This window comes from Aulonocara stuartgranti, assembly GCF_965226115.1.
Source record: "Aulonocara stuartgranti genome assembly, chromosome: 4".
Taxonomy (NCBI): domain Eukaryota; kingdom Metazoa; phylum Chordata; class Actinopteri; order Cichliformes; family Cichlidae; genus Aulonocara; species Aulonocara stuartgranti.
Window position 1 is genome coordinate 36,768,425 of NC_138942.1, and position 22,319 is coordinate 36,790,743.

The following is a 22,319-nucleotide window of genomic DNA, read 5'->3' on the forward strand; positions in this document are numbered from 1 at the left end:
TTGTAAGCAATGTTCCCTCTAAGCTGCGCACTGTTGGCACGGTCTCTGCGCAGAGAAAATCTGTATTGAGCACACAAAAAGAATTCTAACCTGAATTGAAATTAAAGTAAATATGTGCCGGTGTTTTAGCAAAGCGGCTGATGTGGAGTGAAGCCACGTTAATGACAACGTGTACAACCATTGGAGATGTGAGCAGGACAGACGGAACAACTGACAGGAAAAGTGTGGACTTTATACCAGTTTTTAAATTGTGTTGATCGACCACGTAAAACCAGAGTTATGATAAAAATATCTGCAATGTTTGGTTTTCTTCCTGAATACTGTCGTTGTTTATATTTACTGCAGGAAGAAACGGTAAAAACTGCGTTTTATAAGGAAAACGCTCGAAAGCCTGTGAGCAAAAACAATACCAACCCCCAGCCTTTCCTATTGGTCGAAAAATGTACCATGTCGACCAATCAAAACATGGCATTTAGTTGTTAAGAAACGGAGTGACGGCGGTGTTTTGAGATGTGAGAGATTTGAGACGTTTAGAGCAAATCTTGTGTAGTTAGTGTGTAGTTAGTGTGTAGTGTAGTCAATAGTTTTGTTGTGTGTGTCAGAACAATGAGGCGCCTGCTGAGTGTTACAGGTGTTACAGCAGTGACACATCTGCTGTTGTCAGGCCTGCAGGTATCAGGCTGTTGTTCTCCTTCATCTCATAGTGGACAGAAATTATTTTTTGGAGCGGCACAAATAATTTGTGTGGCATCAGATTTGATGCAGAACAGCTGATTGTTCTGTAAATAGTTTGAAATGTTTATTTTAAAAAAAACACCTTGGCTGTAGTTTTTTGCAGTAAACAGCTGCAAAAAACTCTGTTTGCAAAACTCAGTTACTTTTTTGAAGAAGTAACTATATAATTAACTGCCCAACATTGGTCATTATTTACTGTATGTTGCAGACAGAGTTACAGACTCTCTCCCAGACCACAGACTCATCATACAAGTCAGAGCTTTATTTAAAGAAAGTTGTGTTTTCAAAATTGAAGTTCAAGTTATTTTTCCTTCCAATAGTGTTAACATGCTACAGGTCATGAACAAGATTTTCTTTTTTAACTTTCATTGTAAGTGGGCTAAAGCAGTTAATTAAAAGTAGTTTAACAGAAATGTAAACGCTGTAAATTGATTATTTTAATAAACATGTAACTTGGATGGATTCGACGCTGGCGTGACCACAGTGCACACGTCTAATGTCGCTCACAGTGGATCGCTCAGGGAGGTTGTGTGTTCGCTCAGACAAGTGAAACATTAGAGGGAACATTGCTTGTAAGTGCAAGCTTTAAACTCTCATGGATGAGTAAAACTCATTAGAAACACTGGCGAGCAGTGAGTGAATAACAGGTCTGACAGCAGCAGCAGGGACGGTGCTGTCATAGTTTAATGTGGAGTCTGTTTGAACTCAAACACTGAAGAGCAAAGAAAAGAACTTTAATGGTTCTGGGTCCCTTTGACCAAGCACTTTGCATTTTTTGTATTATGGTTTATGGTTCTGGTTCATTTACAGTCTTATTTATGCTTCTTTGAGTTTCTTATACTTCCTGTTTAGTTCCTTGATCATTAGATTCCCTCTGTGCCTCTGTGTGCCTCTGTGTGTCTCTGTGTGTGTTTGTGTGTGTTTGTGTGTGTTTGTGTGTGTTTGTGTGAGGCCTGGTGCTCCATTCTATATTTCCTCAGCCTGTCATGTCTCTCTTGTCTCCTCTTTCCCTCGCTCACTCTCGTCTGCCTTTCCTCCACTCCTCTGTCAAGCTCACGTGTCAGTGTTGTGTTCCTTTGTTTGCTGTTTTATTGTGAAAGTCTTGCATTCTTTGTTCAGTGTGTTTCATTTTTCCTGTGAAGGTTCTCAGTCATCCAGGTCATCATAGTTTAAGGAGCTTGGAAAGAAAAGCATCTGGACTTCTATAAGTTGCTTGAAGATGTTTCGCCGTTATATTTGGGTCCTACCCTGTCTGCATTATGCAGCTAGTTCAAGACCAACATTTTTCTAGTTTCCCAAACAGTGAATCAGTGTGTGTCAGTGAATGCATCGTGTGTGCTTCAGGCTCCATCTAGTGGACTGATAGCAGAGCAGCTGATGGCAGCTTCCTCTGCCTCACACTGCTGTCTGACTGCATCCAGCTGACACTGAGATGAAGCAGGAAAGAAGCAGCTGATATTTGGACAGCACACATGATGAAAGGAGGATTTCAGCTGATGTGCACATGAATGATTTGTGTTTCCTCTGCAGGTAGAAAGTGTGTGTGAGCTGAATTGAGCAGCATGGATCAGTGTGAGGACAGAGAGGAGGGAGTCCCTCCCTCTAAAAGCACTCTGTGTGGGGAACATGAGAGCCAGACCAAAGCTCAGAGGTGAGATGACCATCTCTAACTGTCCATGACTCTTCTCCATGTCACAGCTCAGCACTCACATCACTGCTGCATCATTATTCACAGGAACCAGCCTGGACCTCCACCAAGCTCTGTGTCTTATGAAAGTAACTCAGTCAAAGATGCCATTAAGATATTTGAGCAAAGACAGTCAGCTGAGAAAAGGTAAGCTAATACCAATAATATCAGCTGATATGTGATGAGAATTTTACTGAAGATTTATAACTTTTTCAGGATCCATCAGAGACTCAAACCTGGACCTCCACCCAGCTCTGTGTCCTTACAGAGTGACCGGTCTAAAGGTCTTCTCATTGATTTTAAAGTCCAGCCTGTGTCTGCTGCAGAGAGGTGAGCTGTTAGCAACATGAACTCTTTGATTAAACTGCTCGATGTTGTTGGATATAAACTACAAACACGTCGTTCCCTCAGTCCCATTTAAACTGTCTTTTAAAACAAGCCTTTGGTTTCTAAACAACTGAAAACCCACTTCAGCAAACAGGAAGTGATCAGAGCGTCTGTCCACTTCCTGTCAGGCCCTGCAAACATTTCATATTGAAGAAAAGTAGTTGACATCTCACATTTTTACTCCACCACATTCAACCATTGTGACATTTTACAGCATGAAACTCTTGTCACATGACTCCTGTTATGTTATAGAGTCATGTGACCACCAGGGAGGGATTTGTATGGATGAAACACATTCAAATCAATCTGATTCATCAATGGAAACATTTTTGGTGTAAATGCAGCAACACTGAAAACGCTGAAGATAAAAACACAACAGATGAAATATGAACAAATCGAGGCTTTGAATACACGTGTGTGTGTTTGAGACAAAGAGATAAATGGATTGTGTGTCTGTCCTATTGCTGCGTGAGGATTTTATTGTAGATTTTGTGCGTGTACACTTTTGACCACGAAGGTGTTGAAAGGGCGTAAAACAGTTGGAGGCACCAGAGTGAACACTGGTGCTGTCAGTAGATTAAAACATGACTAATTAATGACACAATCTTCTGTCATTAATCCTGATTAATCACAATTACTTGATCAATAGCTGCAGTTACATTTTTCCAACTTTATATTTAAGCCTGTAACAGACGTTTACACCATATAATGAAGTCAATGCAGAATAAACACAAAGAATGTTAAACGCTTCAATTCAAAGAGACTTTGAATAGTTTTCAGTCTTTAACTCAGCTTCTCTGCTGTAAATACAACTTTGTAACAAACATATATACTAAAAGCTAAGTGTGCACTAATATATAATAATATATAATCTATATTACTGCTGTTAATGAAAATGTTTAATCAGACTCATCACAGGGTTACTGTGGATTCATTTGGATTAATCACCATTAAACATCATTTTTAATGTAAACGAATCAAAGTTCATTTCATGAGCAAACAGACTCGAGAGAAAAGGGCAAATTTACACACTTAACATGTTTATTGAACATGTAAACATTGATTAACCTCCTGAATGAGCCGACCCCCCCAGGGACAGTCCTGCATGCTAATGATGGGCTCTGCTCTGTACCTGCAGGATTCTGTCAGCCACAAACTCCTCAGCTGATCCTGAATCTGAGCCCATCTGTCAAACAATCATTTTCTTCACAGGTCTGTGGAGGTGGCACTGATCCTGCAGCAGTCTAACACTCTCTGTCACTCTTCTTCAAGTCTTTGACACGAGGAACCAAAACTATGTTATTAACAACACTAACAGGTCTGCAGTTTGTCCACTTGGCAGTTGTGTCATCAGTGCTTTGCATTGTTGTGATATTTTAAGCTGGAAGTGCTTCGGTGAAAAGAAAATTCCTTCTGTCACGATGTACAGAATCCTTCATGTTGGTCGGCTGGTCCGTCTTGTTATTTTTTTAATGCTCAAACTTTCCATCGGGAGGTCAGTGTGTGTTTGTCATCTTCCATATTGAGCTGATTGGTTCAGCTTCCGTCACTAACAGATGTGCTGCACATCTGCACGTGTGCAAAGGTAACTCTACTCGGACAAACTGCTCGAAGTGCGTTGATAGAAACATTTCAGGGATTTTGAGTCGTTCTGCTCTCCAGATGTGTCGTGTTAAAGGTTGTTATCATGTTAATCATGATAACAGATGAACCCCTAACCCTACATGTTAATGTTGACAGCACTGGTAACTCCTTTTTAATGTTCTTCTGTCAGATCATTGATTAGACTCGACTCCAAATACGAGACTCGGAAAACTCAAATGAAAACTCAAATCAAAGCAATGAGAAAAGGAATTCTTGTGTTAGAATGAAAACATATGGAAGTGGTCAGGTTTCAAACACTCGTTGAATCTACTGCACAGTTACATTCAGGGACCTTTGGCCTCCTGAGAGCATTAGTTGATGGTTCATCACAGTTTTCTCAAAGTTTCCTCTGAGCTTCTGCAGCATCATCACTTCCATCACTGATGAAAGAAAGTTCATAGAAAACAGAAAATATATCTTCAGAATCTGAGAGTCTAAAACTTGACAGACTTGATTCAGATGAAGTTATTTGAGCAGAAACTCCTGGATCTTTATCCTGTGTTGATCTAATCCTTCATGGTTCCTCCACAGAGTGGAGCAGCAGAGCTCAGAGGTTCCCAGTGGTCAGTCTGCCCAGCAGCATCAAACACAGCTGGACTCCATATTTATGGTCTGTACATGTACAACAACTACTTTATTATTAATATTAATAATAATGCATTTATTTATAGGTCCCTTTCAGAACACCAAGGACTCTGTGGACTAAATGACCAAAAGAAAACAAACTTTGAAATCAGACGGTGCAAATGTGATCACAGGGAAACGTTTTAAACATCGAGGCTTTAAACAGAAACCAAAGTGAAACAGTTTGTAGTCGAGATCAGTGGGAATGAAGCTGAATAACTGTTTCTTCAATAACTTTGAGCTCTTAAAAAAGAAAAACTAGCTGAAAGTCTGGCTGCTCTTATGAAAAGTACAGAGAAATTATGGGTCGCTCAACACTTGTGCACAATATAGGAGTTTAAATAAATCTGAAGAATAACTCAAAGTCCTACAATCATACTGAGAAAATCATCTACAGCTAACTAGCCAAGTGGATTTGTTTAAGACAGCTCCATCTGCTGGTGGCCCTCTGCAGGTGCATGAAAGGGGCGTGTTTATATTGAAAGTAGTAGAGAAAGTAAACCCCACGGGAAGGAGGAGGACTCTCAGCGGCTTCCAGCTCATATTCAGACATTTGACTTCTCACTGAAAGCAGCAAGTTTGAGTGTCTGTACCTTAGTTAGAAGAGATAACATGGTCATAGTAATTAGAGTTGATTGAGCAATGCTGTCCTTGTAATGTAGTTTATGATTTTTATGGACAAGTCCAGTTTTTCTGTAGAGCCTCTCAAGTTGGTGACAGCAGCAGTGGAAGTTCATGTGTAAACCAGAGCAGCAAATCAGGTCCAAATGTGTTGTTCACAGTGAGTGGGATCATCATTGGCTGCTATGTTAACCTCCTGCAGCAGGATGTCTTTGGTCAGAGAATGGATAGATCACTAAGTCATTGTTGAGTTTAGGGAGACAGTAGACAGTTGGAGGAGGTTCAGCCAGTTGACACACAGTAGATAAAATAACTGAAGGCAGGAGCAGACACCTGTATGACTTTCCACCTCTCACATAGATTATTGTCCCTGGGCAGCGCCACAGGGCTGGTAGATGTAAACAAAGCTGGAGGAGAGGATTGATTCATCTGAGAAAAGTCACAGAGTTGTGTCTTGATGCTCAATCATCCAGGTACGTAAATCCCAAAAAAGCTTGATTCTGTTCATCTGGATGTTTTCAGTGGGAGAAACGTTTCATCATCATCAGGTGACTTCTTCAGTCTCAGCTGACTGCAGGTTTCAATCTCATAAACAGGACATTTGTATGACTGAAACCAGCCCACTGAAGGAACAATGGGCTGGGAGGTCAGTTCATTGATCATTGGTACGCATATTGTCAGGACCATTGATCAATGGTTGTTGATCAATGGTCATGAGTCCAGTTCACAGAGAGCTGGGGAATGGCTGCAATCACAGCATGTAAGATGGTGACAAATGTACCCTTAGGCCCCTCCTCCATTCAGAGATGGTCTTTCCTTTTCACATAAATGGCCTCCTTGACTCCGCCCTCAAACCAGCGTTCACATTTACTCAGGACCTTCTTGATGTGAAGTTCTTCTGCTTCGCTGGCTGCTGTGTCTGTGGGGATGGTGTTTGTTCTGTGTTGTAGCGTCCTGATGACGCCCAGTTTGTGCCCCAGTGGATGATGAGAGTCAAACCTTAAATACTGATCTGTATGTGTAAACAGAGTGAACCTTTAAGACCAGTTGTCTGTACGATCAACTCAGTCACCTGAAACATCTCCAAGTTTCTGGCTTTGATCATCAACCTGTTGGTAGTTCAGCTCTGAACACCAGTGAAATGTTTCTCCCACTGAAATCGCTGCATTCATATGAACAGAATCAACGTTTTGGGATCGTGGAGTTGTGGACAAAGTCTCAGTTAATCAGATAAAGTCAAACCTATAATTGGTAAAGAGTTCGCGGATGATATGCCCCTTGATGGTAAAGAAGTGGATGTTGTGTGGACTAAAGTTCAGAGTGGTGGGTCATTCATAAATATTCTGTTCCAGCTGCTGGAGGACAACATCATCACTTTTGTGAAGAGCGAGCTGAAGAAGATCCAGAAGGCTCTGAATCCAAATAAGCCCCAGTGCTTGGAGTTTCAGAGGGAGGATGATGAGCAGAGGAGAAACAGCAGAGAGGCATTTGTGAAGATCACAGTGGACTTCCTGAGGAGAATGAAGCAGGAGGAGCTGGCTGACCGTCTGCAGAGACGTAAGAGGATTTATCTAAAGATTTAAGCTGCTGGATAAATGAGACACTTGTGACACCAGTGTGTTCAGTCATTTCTCAGTGGGTCAGAAATTGTCATCAGCATTTTGTAAAATATGATTGTTAAAGTTGTATTTTTATTATTATTATTCAGAACTTCCAGCTGCTGTTTGTCATCGTAAACTTAAGTCTAAGCTGAAGAAGAAGTTCCAGTGTGTGTTTGAGGGCATCGCTAAAGCAGGAAACCCAACCCTCCTGAATCAGATCTACACAGAGCTCTACATCACAGAGGGAGGGACTGCAGAGGTCAATGATGAACATGAGGTCAGACAGATTGAAACAGCATCCAGGAAACCAGACAGACCAGAAACAACCATCAGACAAGAAGACATCTTTAAAGCCTCACCTGGAAGAGATGAACCAATCAGAACAGTGCTGACAAAGGGAGTGGCTGGCATTGGGAAAACAGTCTTAACACAGAAATACAGCCTGGACTGGGCTGAAGACAAAGCCAACCAGGACATCCAGTTCATATTTCCATTCACTTTCAGAGAGCTGAATGTGCTGAAAGAGGAAAAGTTCAGCTTGGTGGGACTTGTTCATCGCTTCTTTACTGAAACCAAAGAAGCAGGAATCTGCAGCTTTGAAGACTTCCAGGTTGTGTTCATCTTTGATGGTCTGGATGAGTGTCGACTTCCTCTGGACTTCCACAAAACTACAATCCTAACTGACCCTAGAAAGTCCACCTCAGTGGATGTGCTGCTGATAAACCTCATCAGGGGGAAACTGCTTCCCTCTGCTCGCCTCTGGATAACCACACGACCTGCAGCAGCCAATCAGATCCCTCCTGACTGTGTTGGCATGGTGACAGAGGTCAGAGGGTTCACTGACCCACAGAAGGAGGAGTACTTCAGGAAGAGATTCAGAGATAAGAAGCAGGCCAGCAGCATCATCTCCCACATCAAGACATCACGAAGCCTCCACATCATGTGTCACATCCCAGTCTTCTGCTGGATCACTGCTACAGTTCTGGAGGATGTGCTGGAAACCAGAGAGGGAGGACAGCTGCCCAACACCCTGACTGAGATGTACATCCACTTCCTGGTGGTTCAGGCCAAAGTGAAGAAGGTCAAGTATGATGGAGGAGCTGAGACAGATCCACACTGGAGTCCAGAGAGCAGGAAGATGATGGAGTCTCTGGGAAAACTGGCTTTTGATCAGCTGCAGAAAGGAAACCTGATCTTCTATGAATCAGACCTGACAGAGTGTGGCATCGATATCAGAGCAGCCTCAGTGTACTCAGGAGTGTTCACACAGATCTTTAAAGAGGAGAGCGGACTGTACCAGAACAAGGTGTTCTGCTTCATCCATCTGAGTGTTCAGGAGTTTCTGGCTGCTCTTCATGTCCATCTGACTTTCATCAACTCTGGAAAAAATCTTCTTGAACAGAAACAAATAACCTCCAAGAGTTTTAGCTTTTTAAACCAAAAAGAATCTCTTCACCAGAGTGCTGTGAACAAGGCCTTACAGAGTCCAAATGGACACCTGGACTTGTTCCTCCGCTTCCTCCTGGGTCTTTCACTGCAGACCAATCAGACTCTCCTACGAGGTCTGATGACACAAACAGGAAGTAGCTCACAGACCAATCAGGAAACAGTCCAGTACATCAAGAAGAAGCTCAGTGAGAATCTGTCTGCAGAGAAAAGCATCAATCTGATCCACTGTCTGAATGAACTGAATGATCGTTCTCTAGTGGAGGAGATCCAACAATACAGGACTTCAGGAAGTCTCTCCACAGGTAAACTGTCTCCTGCTCAGTGCTCAGCTCTGACCTTCATGTTACTGTCATCAGAAGAAGATCTGGATGAGTTTGACTTTAAGAAATATTCTGCTTCAGAGGAGGCTCTTCTGAGAATGCTGCCAGTGGTCAAAGCCTCCAATAAAGCTCTGTAAGTAAACATGAACTCATTGCTTAAAATCTTATAATCGATAAAAATCTTAAAACCATGGGAAATAAATCAGAAATGCTGAGTTCAAAGAACAGTTAAAAAACATAAAAATAGTGAATTAAATGATTATCATTCACTCAGTAAATATTTTTTCAGTCCAGCAGGCCGTGTCAGTATTTCTGACACATTTTTGTCTATATCTCTTATCAAAGTACAATCCAGGCCCAGCCAATAAGAACATGAGCTCTGATCCTTCAGCCCCTCTGACAGGTTTATTATCGTCAGCTTGTTCACGTCTCCAAATCCAGCAGTTTGTTTTTTATCTCATTTTCATTGCACACTCTCCCTTTTTTATTATAAATCTCTGCTGTGACTGTCCTGTTTTCATCCAGGATGGAGGGAAAACTTGGGCTTCCATCCATCCATCCATCTTCATCCGCTTTATCTGAGGCCGGGTCGCGGGGGCAGCAGCCTAAGCAAAGAGGCCCAGACCTCCCTCTCCCCAGCCACCTCCTCCAGCTTATCCGGGGGAATACCAAGGCGTTCCCAGTCCAGCCGAGAGATATAATCTCTCCAGCGTGTCCTGGGTCTGCCCCGGGGCCTCCTCCTGGTGGGACATGCCTGGAACACCTCACCCAGGAGGCGCCCAGGGGGTATCCTTGTCAGATGCCCGAACCACCTCAGCTGGCTCCTTTCGATGTGGAGCAGCAGCGGCTCTACTCTGAGCCCCTCCCGGATGGCCGAACTTCCCACCCTATCTCTAAGGGAGAGGCCAGCCACCCTTCGGAGGAAGCTCATTTCTGCCGCTTGTATCCGCGATCTCGTTCTTTCGGTCACTACCCACAGCTCGTGGCCATAGGTGAGGGTAGGGACGTAGATCGACCGGTAAATTGAGAGCTTCGCTTTTACACTCAGCTCCCTCTTCACCACGACGGACCGGTGCAGCGTCCGCATTACTGCAGCTGCAGCCCCAATCCGTCTGTCGATCTCCGGCTCCCTTCTCCCATCACTCGCGAACAAGACCCCGAGATACTTCAACTCCTCCACTTGGGGCAGGAACTCATCTCCGACCCAGAGTGGGCACTCCACCCTTTTCCGGCTGAGAACCATGGCCTCAGATTTGGAGGTGCTGATCCTCATTCCCGCTGCTTCACACTCGGCTGCGAACCGTTCCAGTGCGAGCTGGAGGCCCTCACCCGATGAAGCCAACAGAACCACATCATCCGCAAAAATCAGAGATGAGATTCTGAGGCCACCAAAGCGAAAGCCCTCCGCCACTTGGCTGCGCCTAGAAATCCTGCCCATAAAAATTATGAACAGAACCGGAGACAAAGGGCAGCCCTGGCGGAGCCCATCACCCACCGGGAACGAGTCCGACTTATTGCCGGCAATGCGAACCAAGCTCTTGCAACAGTTGTATCGGGATCGAATGGCCCGTAGCAATGGGCCAGACACCCCATACTCCCGCAACACCTCCCACAGGACACCCCGAGGGACACGGTCGAATGCCTTCTCCAAGTCCACAAAACACATGTAGACTGGTTGGGCAAACTCCCATGCACCCTCAAGTATCCTCGAGAGGATAAAGAGCTGGTCCAGTGTTCCGCGACCAGGACGAAAACCGCATTGTTCCTCCTGTATCCGAGGTTCGACTAGCGGACGAACTCTCCTTTCCAGCACCCTGGCATAGACTTTCCCAGGGAGGCTGAGGAGTGTGATACCCCTGTAGTTGGAACACACCCTCCGGTCCCCCTTCTTAAAGATGGGGACCACCACCCCGGTCTGCCAGTCCACAGGTACTGCCCCTGATCACCATGCAACATTGCAGAGGCGTGTCAACCAGGACAGCCCTACAACGTCCAAAGCCTTCAGGAACTCGGGGCGGACCTCATCAACACCAGGGGCTCTGCCACCAAGGAGTTGTTTAACTGCTTCAGTGACCTCGCCCCCGGAAATTGGCGGGTCATTCCCCTCATCCCCAGACTTTGCTTCCTCCTCGGAAGACGTGTCAGTGGGATTAAGGAGGTCCTCGAAGTATTCCTTCCACCGCCTGACAATTTTCTCAGTCGACGTCAGCAGCGCTCCGCCAGCACTATACACAGTGCAGGTAGAGCACCGCTTTCCCCTCCTGAGACGCCTGACGGTTTGCCAGAATCTCTTCGAGGCAGTCCGAAAGTCTTTTTCCATGGCCTCTCCGAACTCCTCCCACACCCGAGTTTTTGCTTCAGCCACTGCCCGAGCCGCATTCCGCTTGGCCTGTCGATACCTGTCGGCTGCCTCCGGAGTCCCACAGGCTAACCAAGCCCGATAGGACTCCTTCTTCAGCCTGGTGGCTCCCTTCACCTCTGGTGTCCACCATTTGGTTCGGGGATTACCACCACGGCAGGTACCAACCACCTTGCGGCCGCAGCTCAATGCAGCAGCTTTGGCAATGGAGATGCTGAACATGGTCCATTCGGACTCAATGTCCCCAGTCTCCCTCGGAATGCTGTTGAAGCTCTGCCGGAGGTGTGCGTTGAAGATCTCGCGGACTGGGGCCTCTGCTAGACGTTCCCAGCACACCCTCACTACGCGTTTAGGTGCACCAGGTCTGTCCAGCGTCCTCCCCCGCCACCTGATCCAACTCACCACCAGGTGGTGATCAGTTGACAGCTCAGCCCCTCTCTTTACCCGAGTGTCCAGAACATATGGTCGCAGGTCTGGTGATACGATTACAAAATCGATCATCGACCTACGGCCTAGAGCGTCCTGGTGCCACGTGCACTTATGGACACTCTTATGTTCGAACAGGGTGTTCATTATGGCCAAACTGTGATTAGCACAGAAGTCCACCGCACCGCTCGGGTTCAGATCAGGGAGGCCGTTCCTCCCAATCAAGCCCCTCCAGGTCTCGCTGTCGTTACCCACGTGAGCATTGAAGTCTCCCAGCAGGACAACAGAGTCTCCAGGTGGAGCACCTTCCAGCACCCCCCCCCCCCCCCCTCCAGGGACTCTAGGAACTCTGAACTGCCACTCGGCGCATAAGCGCAGATGACAGTCAGGACCCGTTCCCCGACCCTAAGGCGCAGGGAACAAACCCTCTCGTCCACCGGGAAAATCCCCAACGTACCGGCAGCAAGCCGAGGGGATATTAGAATACCCACCCAGCCCGCCGCCTCTCACCAGGGGCAACTCCAGACTGAGACAGAGTCCAGCCCCTCTCCAGGAGACTGGTTCCAGAGCCCAAGCCATGCGTAGAGGTGAGCCCGACTATATCTAGCCGGTACCTCTCAACCTCACGCACTAACTCAGGCTCCTTCCCCACCAGAGAGGTGACATTCCATGTCCCTATTGCCAGTCTTGGCAGCTGGGGGTCAGTCCACCAAGGCCTCCGCTCCTGGCCGCCACCCGGCACACAATGCACCCGACCCCTATGGCGCCTCCTGCGGGTGGTGGGCCTGCAGGAGGATGGGCCCATGTCTCCTCTTCGGGCTGTGCCCGGCCGGGCCCCATGGACTAAGGCCCGGCCACCAGACGCTCGCCCTCGGGCACCCTCCCCGGGCCTGGCTCCAGGGGGGGGGGGCCCTGGTAACCCTATCCCGGGGAGGGTAAACTGTTCTCTCGATATCCTTTTCATAAGGGTCTTCTGAATCGCTCTTTGTCTGGTCCCTCACCCAGGACCAATTTGCCATGGGAGACCCTACCAGGGGGCAAAAGCCCCCAGACAACATAGCCCCTGGGATCCCTGGGACACACAAACCCCTCCACCACGATAAGGTAGCGATTCAAGGAGGAGAACTTGGGCTTCATAATTGAAATTGCCACTCAGGTCCTGTTTCTTGACAGTATTCATATCTAACTGTAAGGCTTCCATAACCAGTGTTCCCACAGAATTACAGTGGGTTCTCTCTGGGTCCTCTACAGTTTCTTCCCACTGTCCACAGACATGCAGTTAGATTACCTGGTGATCTAAACTTCATGCAGGTGTGTGTGTGAGAATGGTTGTCTTTCCCTCTGTGGGCTTAGTGGAAGAGACTGGATGGATCTCTGCTTTGTCTTTGATATATCCTGACAGCAAACATTCTCCATGAAGTCTGCATTTCAGCTCATCTCCTTTATACACACCTTTAACAGGAGGAGTTTTATACAGCTAGTGTTTAAAATCCAGTGTTACTCACAGTTAAATAGCATAACAATTACTGAATTAGTAAGATTTTCTAAAATAATTGTTTTAGTTAATATTGTATGATAGTGTACACAGAATTATTAGCTCAGTAGGTAGAGTGGTCGCCCCATGATCATAAGGTCAGGGGTCGAATCCACCGAACAGCTACCTTGATGGTACCCCTGAGCAAGGTACCATCAAGGTACCAATCGTGTGCACTGGACTGGTAGCACTCATAGTGTCATAGGTTGGTTTTTTTTGTTTTTTTTAAAAGGTTTAACATATAAACAAATTTCATTTGATCACATATATTTTTTGTTTTGTTTTGTTTTTTCCCTTTCTCTCCCAGACTGAGCAGCTGTAACATCTCAGAGGAAGGCTGTGAAAATTTGTTGTCAGTGGTCAGCTCCCAGTCCTGTAGTCTGAGAGAGCTGGACCTGAGTACCAACAGCCTGAAAGCTTCAGCAGTAAAGCTTCTGTCTGCTGCAGTGGAGAGTCCACACGCCAAACTGAATATTCTGAGGTCAGATCAATTTGTATTCTGTTTAGTTCTGTTTGTTTATATGTTTGATGTTTGGTTTTGTTTATATCAACTAACAAAAATAATCAATAATTTAACCAGTAAAGGTAAACTTTATCCAGTTATCCTTGTTCCATAGCATTTTTATTCATTTATAAGTTAAAGTGAACTTATACTAACCTGCTCAGCACAAGACAATAAGCTATTGCACCCTGATTACACTTTAACAACAATCTTTATTCATGTTTTTATCTTCAGACTTAACATCTGTGAACTCTCAGAGGAAAACTGTGAAGCTCTGTCCTCAGTTCTCAGCTCGCAGTCCTCTAGTCTGACAGAGCTGGACCTGAGTATCAGAAAGCTACAGGATTCAGGAGTGAAGCTTCTGTCTGCTGGACTACAACGTTTAAACTGTAAACTGAATACTCTGAGGTCAGATCAGAAAACAGTTTGTTGTTAGAATTATTCAATTATTTAAGTTCATACATATGATGTTGTTTCTTAGTATGTTTATGTTTCCTCTAAAAATAGAAAGTCAAGATTTAATGTTGTGAAATGTATTAACAAACTCAACATGAGTATTTGTTGTATGACTGTCTTTTATTTTTCAGACTGAGTGGCTGTAACCTGTCAGAGAGAAGCTGTGAAGCTCTGTCCTCAGTCCTCAGCTCCCAGTCCTCCAGTCTGAGAGAGCTGGACCTGAGTAACTCTGACCTGCAGGATTCAGGAGTGAAGCTTCTGTCCGCTGGACTAAAGAGTTCACAGTGTGCAGTGGAAACTCTCAGGTCAGGATTCAAACTTTTCCACAGATGATCATTTGAAATGTGACTTATATTATTGTATAAACAGGTAACCTTTATACAGCTGTCAAGTGAACTTTTATTTACATTTGAGTGGATAATTGGACTCCGAATTACTTTCAAAAGTAATTGGCGACTACCGATTGGTTTGCTGTTAGTTTTTTATTCACAGTACTTACTTAATTTTAAAGGCTGATTTCTCAAAATGAGATGTTTATCTTTTCTTCTACAACACTTGGAGCCACCAAATCTTCTTGCTTCATTTATTCATTACAGTTTGATTTAAAGAATATTAGACTCGTAACATAATAAATACATTTATTTCACTTCTTCTTGAGAGAAAGAAAGGGATGACTGGGTGAGCTCCAGTGGTTCATCCCAGCAGAGAGAGCGGCACACTGGGCTGCAAATGATCACAGTAGTAATAGCCATAGTTTGATAAAACAGGCATTCTTACCCTGTAGATAATACAGGGTTCTGGTGCCGATGTGGGGGAGGGGAGTCGCCCGGTACTAACTACATACTGAAGTGTCTTGTGTTCCAAGAACACAACGACCAAGACAGAGAGATCCTACTGGCAACCTTCTGGTTACAAGATGAGCTTCCCAACCCCCAGAACCGCGGTCTTATCCTCCAGTTCTGTGTTGATGATAATCACATAATAGGAGAGCAGCTGGGCATCCAGTGGAAGTGTGATGGAAATCAAAATCCTGAATTGGATTCGGTGCGGTTGCGTTACTATTTTTCAACAACCAATCTTATATCAGCTGCATGGAAGTAGCTATAAGTAATCTGGGCGCTACAGCTTTAACCCTTTAAGACTTACCATAGAACCAAGTCCGCCACAGCTTATATTATATTTTTACATGCTGTGGAGCCATTTTTGGGAGCATTTCAAGTTGCTCTACATCAATACAACCATTACAGCCTAAATTTTAATAATATGCATTAATTAAGTGCATAGAAATTACATAAATTGCAAAAAGTGCAATAAACTAAAAAAAATTTGAAAATCGTTTTTGTTTTTTAACATATATTTCTAGTTAGAGAAATTTAAGAGGCTTATCCCTCAAAACTGTAAATGCAAAAAAGTTGCACAAAATAGTTTCCCACCACATGAAATTTATTTTGAGTGTCTTCATAGTTTTATTTTTGAAATACACTAATTTCTATACACTGCAGGAAAAACGAAAATAAATATTATAGTGCAAATTTGCAAAAAAGCAGCATATGCATCAAAATAAACTATTTCCAGCAGTGTAATATGAGTCCTAAGCATCCCAGAAACAACACAGAAAGTCAGAAAGTCAAACATAACTTTAAAAAACACTAGTATAGGGTTATGAGGCCATGATGGTAAAAAATACATTTCTGCAAAAATGACATCACTTCCGGTTTTGGGCAGGTCATGGCGGATATGCGATAGTTCACGCTGATGTCAATTCCAAAGTAGGAAGTGTTACAAACAGCTGATCGGATCGGCAAAGCGTGTTTCTGGAATATTATGTTACGCAAAACAGAGTGTGCCCACTCTGACCGGCTTTAAAGGGTTAAGCAGCTGCATGCACTCCCGCGGACAGCGATCACTTTCTGGCAGACGATCACTTTTTGGCACAACACCTGGAGCTAAGGGGGCAAAACAATCGCATGAGTGCTGCTGTTTGGCTGAGGAAGAATAAAGTATTCATGGTAAGCCAATCACATGACCACTTCAAGATTACAAAGCAACAAGGTGACATATACCAGTTTTTAAATTGTGTTGATAGGTCACATAAAACCAGAGTCATGATAAACAATATATACGCAGCGTTTTTTTCCTCAATAGTTTCGTCACTTTTACTGTCTAAGGACAGCACAGCAAGCACTCTCTGCTTATGAGCAAAAAAAACCCAAATCATCCCTTTCCTGTTGGTGGAAAAATGAACCATGTCGACCAATCAAAAAAATGATATAGCAACATGACATTTGGTTGTTTAGGAAGAGGGGGAAGTTTTAGGAGTGACGGTGTGAGATGTGAGAGATTTGTGACGTTTAGCGTATTTGGAGTGTGTGCATAGTATGTTGTGTTGTGTAGTTAGTGTGTAGGGGAAAAAAGAACAAAAAAAGTTAGTGTGTAGTGTAGTGGATAGTTTTATGTTGTCTGTCAGAACAATGAGGCAATTGCTGAATGTTAAGTGCCCTGAGGCGACTGTTGTGATTTGGCACTATATAAATAGAGTTGAATTGAATGGAATTGTTACAGGTGCTGCCACAAAACCAGCAAATGCAGATTACAGTGTAAACGGTGTCTCCAGGTAGAAACAGCAGTGATACACCTGCTGCTGTCAGACCTGCAGGTATCAGGCTGTGATGTTCTCCTTTATGGTGGACAGAAATTATTTTTTTGGAGTGGCACAAATAATTTGTGGCATCTTATTTAATGCAGAACAGCTGATTGTTCTGTAAATAGTTTGAAATAGTTATTTTTAAAAAATCAAGGTAAAAGGTAAATTGTTACAAATAACAAAATGGTTGTTTGCAAACCTTGTGTATAGGATTTTAAGGGTGTTCGTCTTGTAACCGGAAGGTTGCCGGTTCGAGCCCCGGCTCGGACAGTCTCGGTCATTGTGTCTTTGGGCAAGACACTTCACCTAGCGCCTACTGGTGATGGCCAGAGGGGCCGATGGTGCGATATGGCAGCCTCGCTTCTGTCAGTCTGCCCCAGGGCAGCTGTGGCTACAACTGTAGTTGCCTCCACCAGTGTGTGAATGTGAGAGTGAATGAATAGTGGCATTGTAAAGCACTTTAAGGCCCGAAAAGCGCTATATAAATGCAATCCATTATTATTATTATTATTATTATTATTAAAATATTATTAAAATATTAAAATTATTAGATTTCAAGTTAATGATTTATTAAACATGTTTGTGGTTGTAACAGTAAAAAATATAACTTTTTCTACTCATATTGTTTTTTGTCTGATTTTAGGTCAATTGTGTTAATACAGTATGTCAAAATGAAAACATAACTGTAAATTCAGACACGTGAGGTTGTGCTGAAAAGAATGATACCAAACAGGCAAAGTAAATAGTTTTTAAAGGTGGAATATAGAGGTCAAATCAAAAGTAGTTAAAAATGGCCAATTATACCCTGGACCCCAGAGGGTTGAACATTTTTTTTTAAAGTAACGCAATAGTTACTTTTCAAGTAATTAATTACTTTTAGTAACTGACTTACAATATTTTAACTCTAAGTAACTACGTAGAGTTAACTATAGTTAGTAGTATAGTTACTAGAGATGGCACGATACCACTTTTTTATGTCCGATACCGATACCGATATCATAAATTTGGATATCTGCCGATACCGATATGAATCCGATATAGTGTTTTTTAATCAACAAAACTGTTTTTTAAATATCTTGCTGCATTTTGTATAAGTTCATACTCAAGTTTAAAACAACAACTACACTAAAGCTATTCTGTTATACCTGTATGCAAAAAAAATATTTCATAGTTCAGCAATACTGATCAATCTAATAAACTTAAACCTACACCATCCTCCCTATTCTGGTATTTTAAAGAGTACTTAGCATATATATTAAGCAACCTAACTAATAGGGTTCCAACTCCCAGCAACAACAAAAATAAATAAATAAAAAATAGGGAACCACCCCTCACGCTCCACCTCATGATGCTTAATCAACGTAATCAACCTTAATTTGATGCAGTGTGAAAAAAAATGCACAGAAATCAATTATTTTTCAAGAAATATTAAATAGATTCAACATCTTTCTTCAACAAAATTGCAGACTGCACAGATGGTACCTTCCCAAAGGAAAAAGTACTATAGCTTACTAGGGTATATATATTAGACTTAATAGTCACTATATACAGTAATGGACTTCTATTCCTTTTACATCAAATTAAAACTTTGGGTGTCAGATAATTATTTATTAAAAGCTAGACATTTTAAATGAGAATAAGAAAGAAAAGTATGTCTTTGTGCCCCCTTTTCCCTGTTAATGCCCTATCGGCCCCCCTGACTAAACTTTGCTAGATCCGCCCCTGCACAGTTACCAGCGTCAGCTACGTAGAAAAAGATCCTCGAGTAGAAAGTAATATTAAATAAATTGTAACAACAGCTTATCAAGCTTAAACGTGCTGCTGTTGTTCAGCCGCTGGTTTCCTCTTTCTGGTGCAAAGTGGGCCAAAAACAAACAAGAGAGACGGACTCAAGACAGAAAAGCCGATCAGCTGATCATTAAGCAGTTTCATGATTGAAGTAGCAGCAAGAAGAGGCAGTCGTTTGTTAAGCTTAACGCGGGAATGCTTTACAAACATTCAGAGGTGGACTTACACACTTGCTTTACTTCTCTCGGGATAACTTTGTCGGAGATGAAATGCCGGGTTGCTAGCGAAGCTCCAAATGCTATCCAGACCACCGACAGGTCCCGCATGCCACAGCCGCTCTATCACGTGATGCATACTGCTCCGACGTGCTAACGTTCTGAGGTGAGTTACGGCGTGTTGCAAGTTTTGTGAGGTGCTTTCGTGATATTTAATGGATCGGATTACATTTTTTATTTTTCTCCGATATCCGATCCAGTAATTTAGGTCAGTATCGGACCGATACCGATACGTAATATCGGATCGGTCCATCTCTAATAGTTACTAGTTACTTCTTGGTAACTACTAACTATAATTACTTGTTCAAAGTCACTTGCCCAACACTGATCCCAAACCATCTCCACTGGGTTTAGGTCAGGTGACTGTATCCTCACTACAGACCGAATAAATCACCTGAATTTGGAAGTCTGCCTCCGTGTTCTTTAACCGGAGCACACCCACCGTACCTGGCCACTCTAAATCAGCTAAACTCCTGGAGACAACACTTTGTCCATTTTATTTAGACACAGCGGCACCTCTGAAGCAAAGTGTTGTCCATTCTTCAAATTTCTATCCCTGGATAAATGAAAATACTCAAAATTTCAAGAGATATTCTGTCAAGTTAGAACGTTTATGGAAGGCTTCCAAGCTTGAGGTTCATCGAGTACATCTCAAGGAATCAATATCCTCACTTAACAACATGATAAAAAAGCTGGAACTGAATAGTTTTCAAATCTAATGGCTTCAGAAAAGAACCAAAGTATTGTTTGATACAATTATGAAAATTGTCTCTCCTGATATTCCTCGTGTACCAGTCTATACTAAATCTGATTGTAATGAATCATTGAACGAACGTGGAAAAAACAGTTGCAGAACAACTTAACGACTTTCTGGAGAAAAACAGTGTTCTGGACATTTTCCAGTCTGGTTTCTGTAAACTGTCCTCCACTGAGATGGCTTAACTTAAAGTGTGTGGTGACATTCTGATGGCAGCAGACTCTGGAGAGTGCACTGAGTTGGATGTCTCCTCTGCTTTTGATACTGTTGATCACAGCATCATGATAAATAGGCTGAAGGACTTGTTCAGGATTACTGGTGTTGCTTTAAAATGGTTTGTCGTATCTACTGTATCTGAGAGATCTTTGACTGTCTGTATGAATCATGTGTTGTCTGAAACATCCGTTCTGCCTTCTGGGGTACCTCAAGGATCTGTTTTAGGCCCGATTCTCTTTTTGGTTTATATACGTCCTCTAGGCCACAGGTGACAAACGCCAGGCCTCGAGGGCTGGTGTCCTGCAGTTTTTAGATGTTTCCTTGATCCATCACATCTGATTTAAATGGTTAAATTCCTCCTCAACACGTCCTGAGGTTCTCCAGAGGCCTGGTAATGAATTTGATTCAGGTGTGCTGACCCAGGGTTAGACCTAAAACCTGCAGGACACCGGCCCTCGAGGCCTGGAGTTCCCCACCCCTGCTCTAGGCCAAATTATCAGATATTACAATAATATTTCTTATCATCTCTACGCTGATGACATTCAGACATTAAGTTATACTGTTCTTTCAAAGATTCTCAGTTTGATACATTTTCTTGTTTAAATAATTGTCTTTCAGGAATCAAATAATTGTGAAACTTCAACTTTCTCCAGTTTAATACGGATAAAACAGAAACTTTGATCATTGCTCCTGATCACATGTCTTCAGAAATTAGGCAGCAGATCAGTTTTTAGGTCCTTCCATTAAATCGAGTCTCAGAAACTTAGGTGTTATTTTCGACAGTTCAATGTTGCTTGAGAAACTCTCTAAACAACTGTTTCAAAACTGTTTTTATCATCCAAGAAACATTTCTAAACTCAGACTGGTGTCAAAGGCAGAACTTGAGATGATTCTTCATGCTTTTATCTCTACTCACTTGGAGTATTGTAATGGTCTTTTTACTTGTCTCAACAAATCAGCTCTGGAGCTTCACACTGTACAGAATGCTGCGGCGAGACTTTTAACTGGCACAAACAAGAGGTCACACATTACTCCAGTTTTGGCTTCTCTTCATTGGTTGCCACTAAATTTTAGGGTTCATTTTAACATTATACTCATAACTTTTAGAGCTGTACATGGTGAAGCTCCTCAGTGCATCTCTGACCTGTTGAAACCTCATGCTTCATACCGAGCACTTAGGTCTTTAGGTCAGAGGTCACTATTGGTCCCACAGACTCGGTTCAACACACGTGGGGATCGAGCTTTTCAGGCACCGAGGCTGTGGAACTCCCTGCTGTTATCTTTATGCTGTCTAGACTCCACTGACTCTTTGAAAAAGCAGATGAAGACATTTCTATACAAACGAGATTATGTGCTATATAAATATATTCTACTTACTTACTTGAATAATAGTTCATTTATGAATATTTTTTTATTAAAATATTTATTTTCTTTACTTTATCACCCAATTAAATTATAATTCTGTAAATAAGGGTGATAGTGTGGCCTGTGTAGGTTGTCTTCAGGTTCTCTGCTTCCTCCCACAGTCCAAAAACATGCATGCTGGGTTAACTGGAGTGATTGTGAGCATAAATGCATAAGTGTTTACCTGGCTACATCACCGTGGTTACTGATGCTGAACCTATAACCTGGTCTGGATCAGGTTATATTCAGAGTGTGTGTTTTAAAATTGACTGAAGTGCCTCGTTTTCACTGAGCCTTTCATTTACAGAAAGCTTTAAGTGTGATATAGATTCAGTCATATCTGACTAATGTCAGTGAGTGAGGCCGAGCTGTAAAGTCACATTTCTGCTAATTAGCACACCAGCTAACTAGCACACCGGCTATCTAGCAAACCAGCTAAGTAGCAGACCAGCTAACTAGCGAACCGGCTAACTAGCACACTGGCTAACTAGTACACCAGCCGACTAGCGAACCGGCTAACTAGCATACCAGCTAACTAGCACACCAGCTGACTAGCGAACCGGCTAAATAGCACACCGGCTAACTAGCACACCAGCTAACTAGCAGACCAGCTAACTGCAGCCACAGGCTGAAGGACGATTAAATGTAGTGGAGATATCAGGGATTACACTGGTGTGTCCGATTCACTCTTTAGCACTCCAGTCACTCTGGTGTGTCAGCCAGAGCACCACTGAAGGCCCAGCGTGTGGAATAAGGAGCTTAAGGTTTGGTTTGAGGCACTTTATTCTTTCACTGATTGATTCTTGTGGCTGTGATCACGTGTGTGGTTTCTTACAAAAAGGAAGTACACAATACAAATACATGACAAATAAGATGAATAGATAAGATAC

At 43.2% G+C, this 22,319-nt stretch overlaps 2 protein-coding genes across 3 annotated transcripts in view; both read left to right on the plus strand.

Annotated features, from left to right (window-relative positions):
• Positions 1-22,319, plus strand: part of LOC309704947 (protein NLRC3-like) — a 146,302-nt gene that overhangs the window by 33,503 nt on the left and 90,480 nt on the right. The window lies entirely within an intron of this gene.
• LOC309704937 (protein NLRC3-like) overlaps positions 1-22,319 on the plus strand; it is a 37,417-nt gene that overhangs the window by 3,282 nt on the left and 11,816 nt on the right. Inside the window, exons 3-11 of one of the 2 annotated variants that reach the window (XM_082530453.1) lie at positions 2,266-2,386; positions 2,471-2,569; positions 2,639-2,752; positions 4,985-5,063; positions 7,051-7,255; positions 7,407-9,201; positions 13,695-13,868; positions 14,124-14,297; positions 14,477-14,650. In XM_082530453.1, coding sequence (XP_082386579.1) covers positions 2,298-2,386; positions 2,471-2,569; positions 2,639-2,752; positions 4,985-5,063; positions 7,051-7,255; positions 7,407-9,201; positions 13,695-13,868; positions 14,124-14,297; positions 14,477-14,650 — 2,903 coding nt within the window. In that variant the 5' untranslated portion in view covers positions 2,266-2,297. The remainder of the gene's footprint in view (positions 1-2,265; positions 2,387-2,470; positions 2,570-2,638; positions 2,753-4,984; positions 5,064-7,050; positions 7,256-7,406; positions 9,202-13,694; positions 13,869-14,123; positions 14,298-14,476; positions 14,651-22,319) is intronic. The other variant, XM_082530454.1, reaches the window with a different exon arrangement.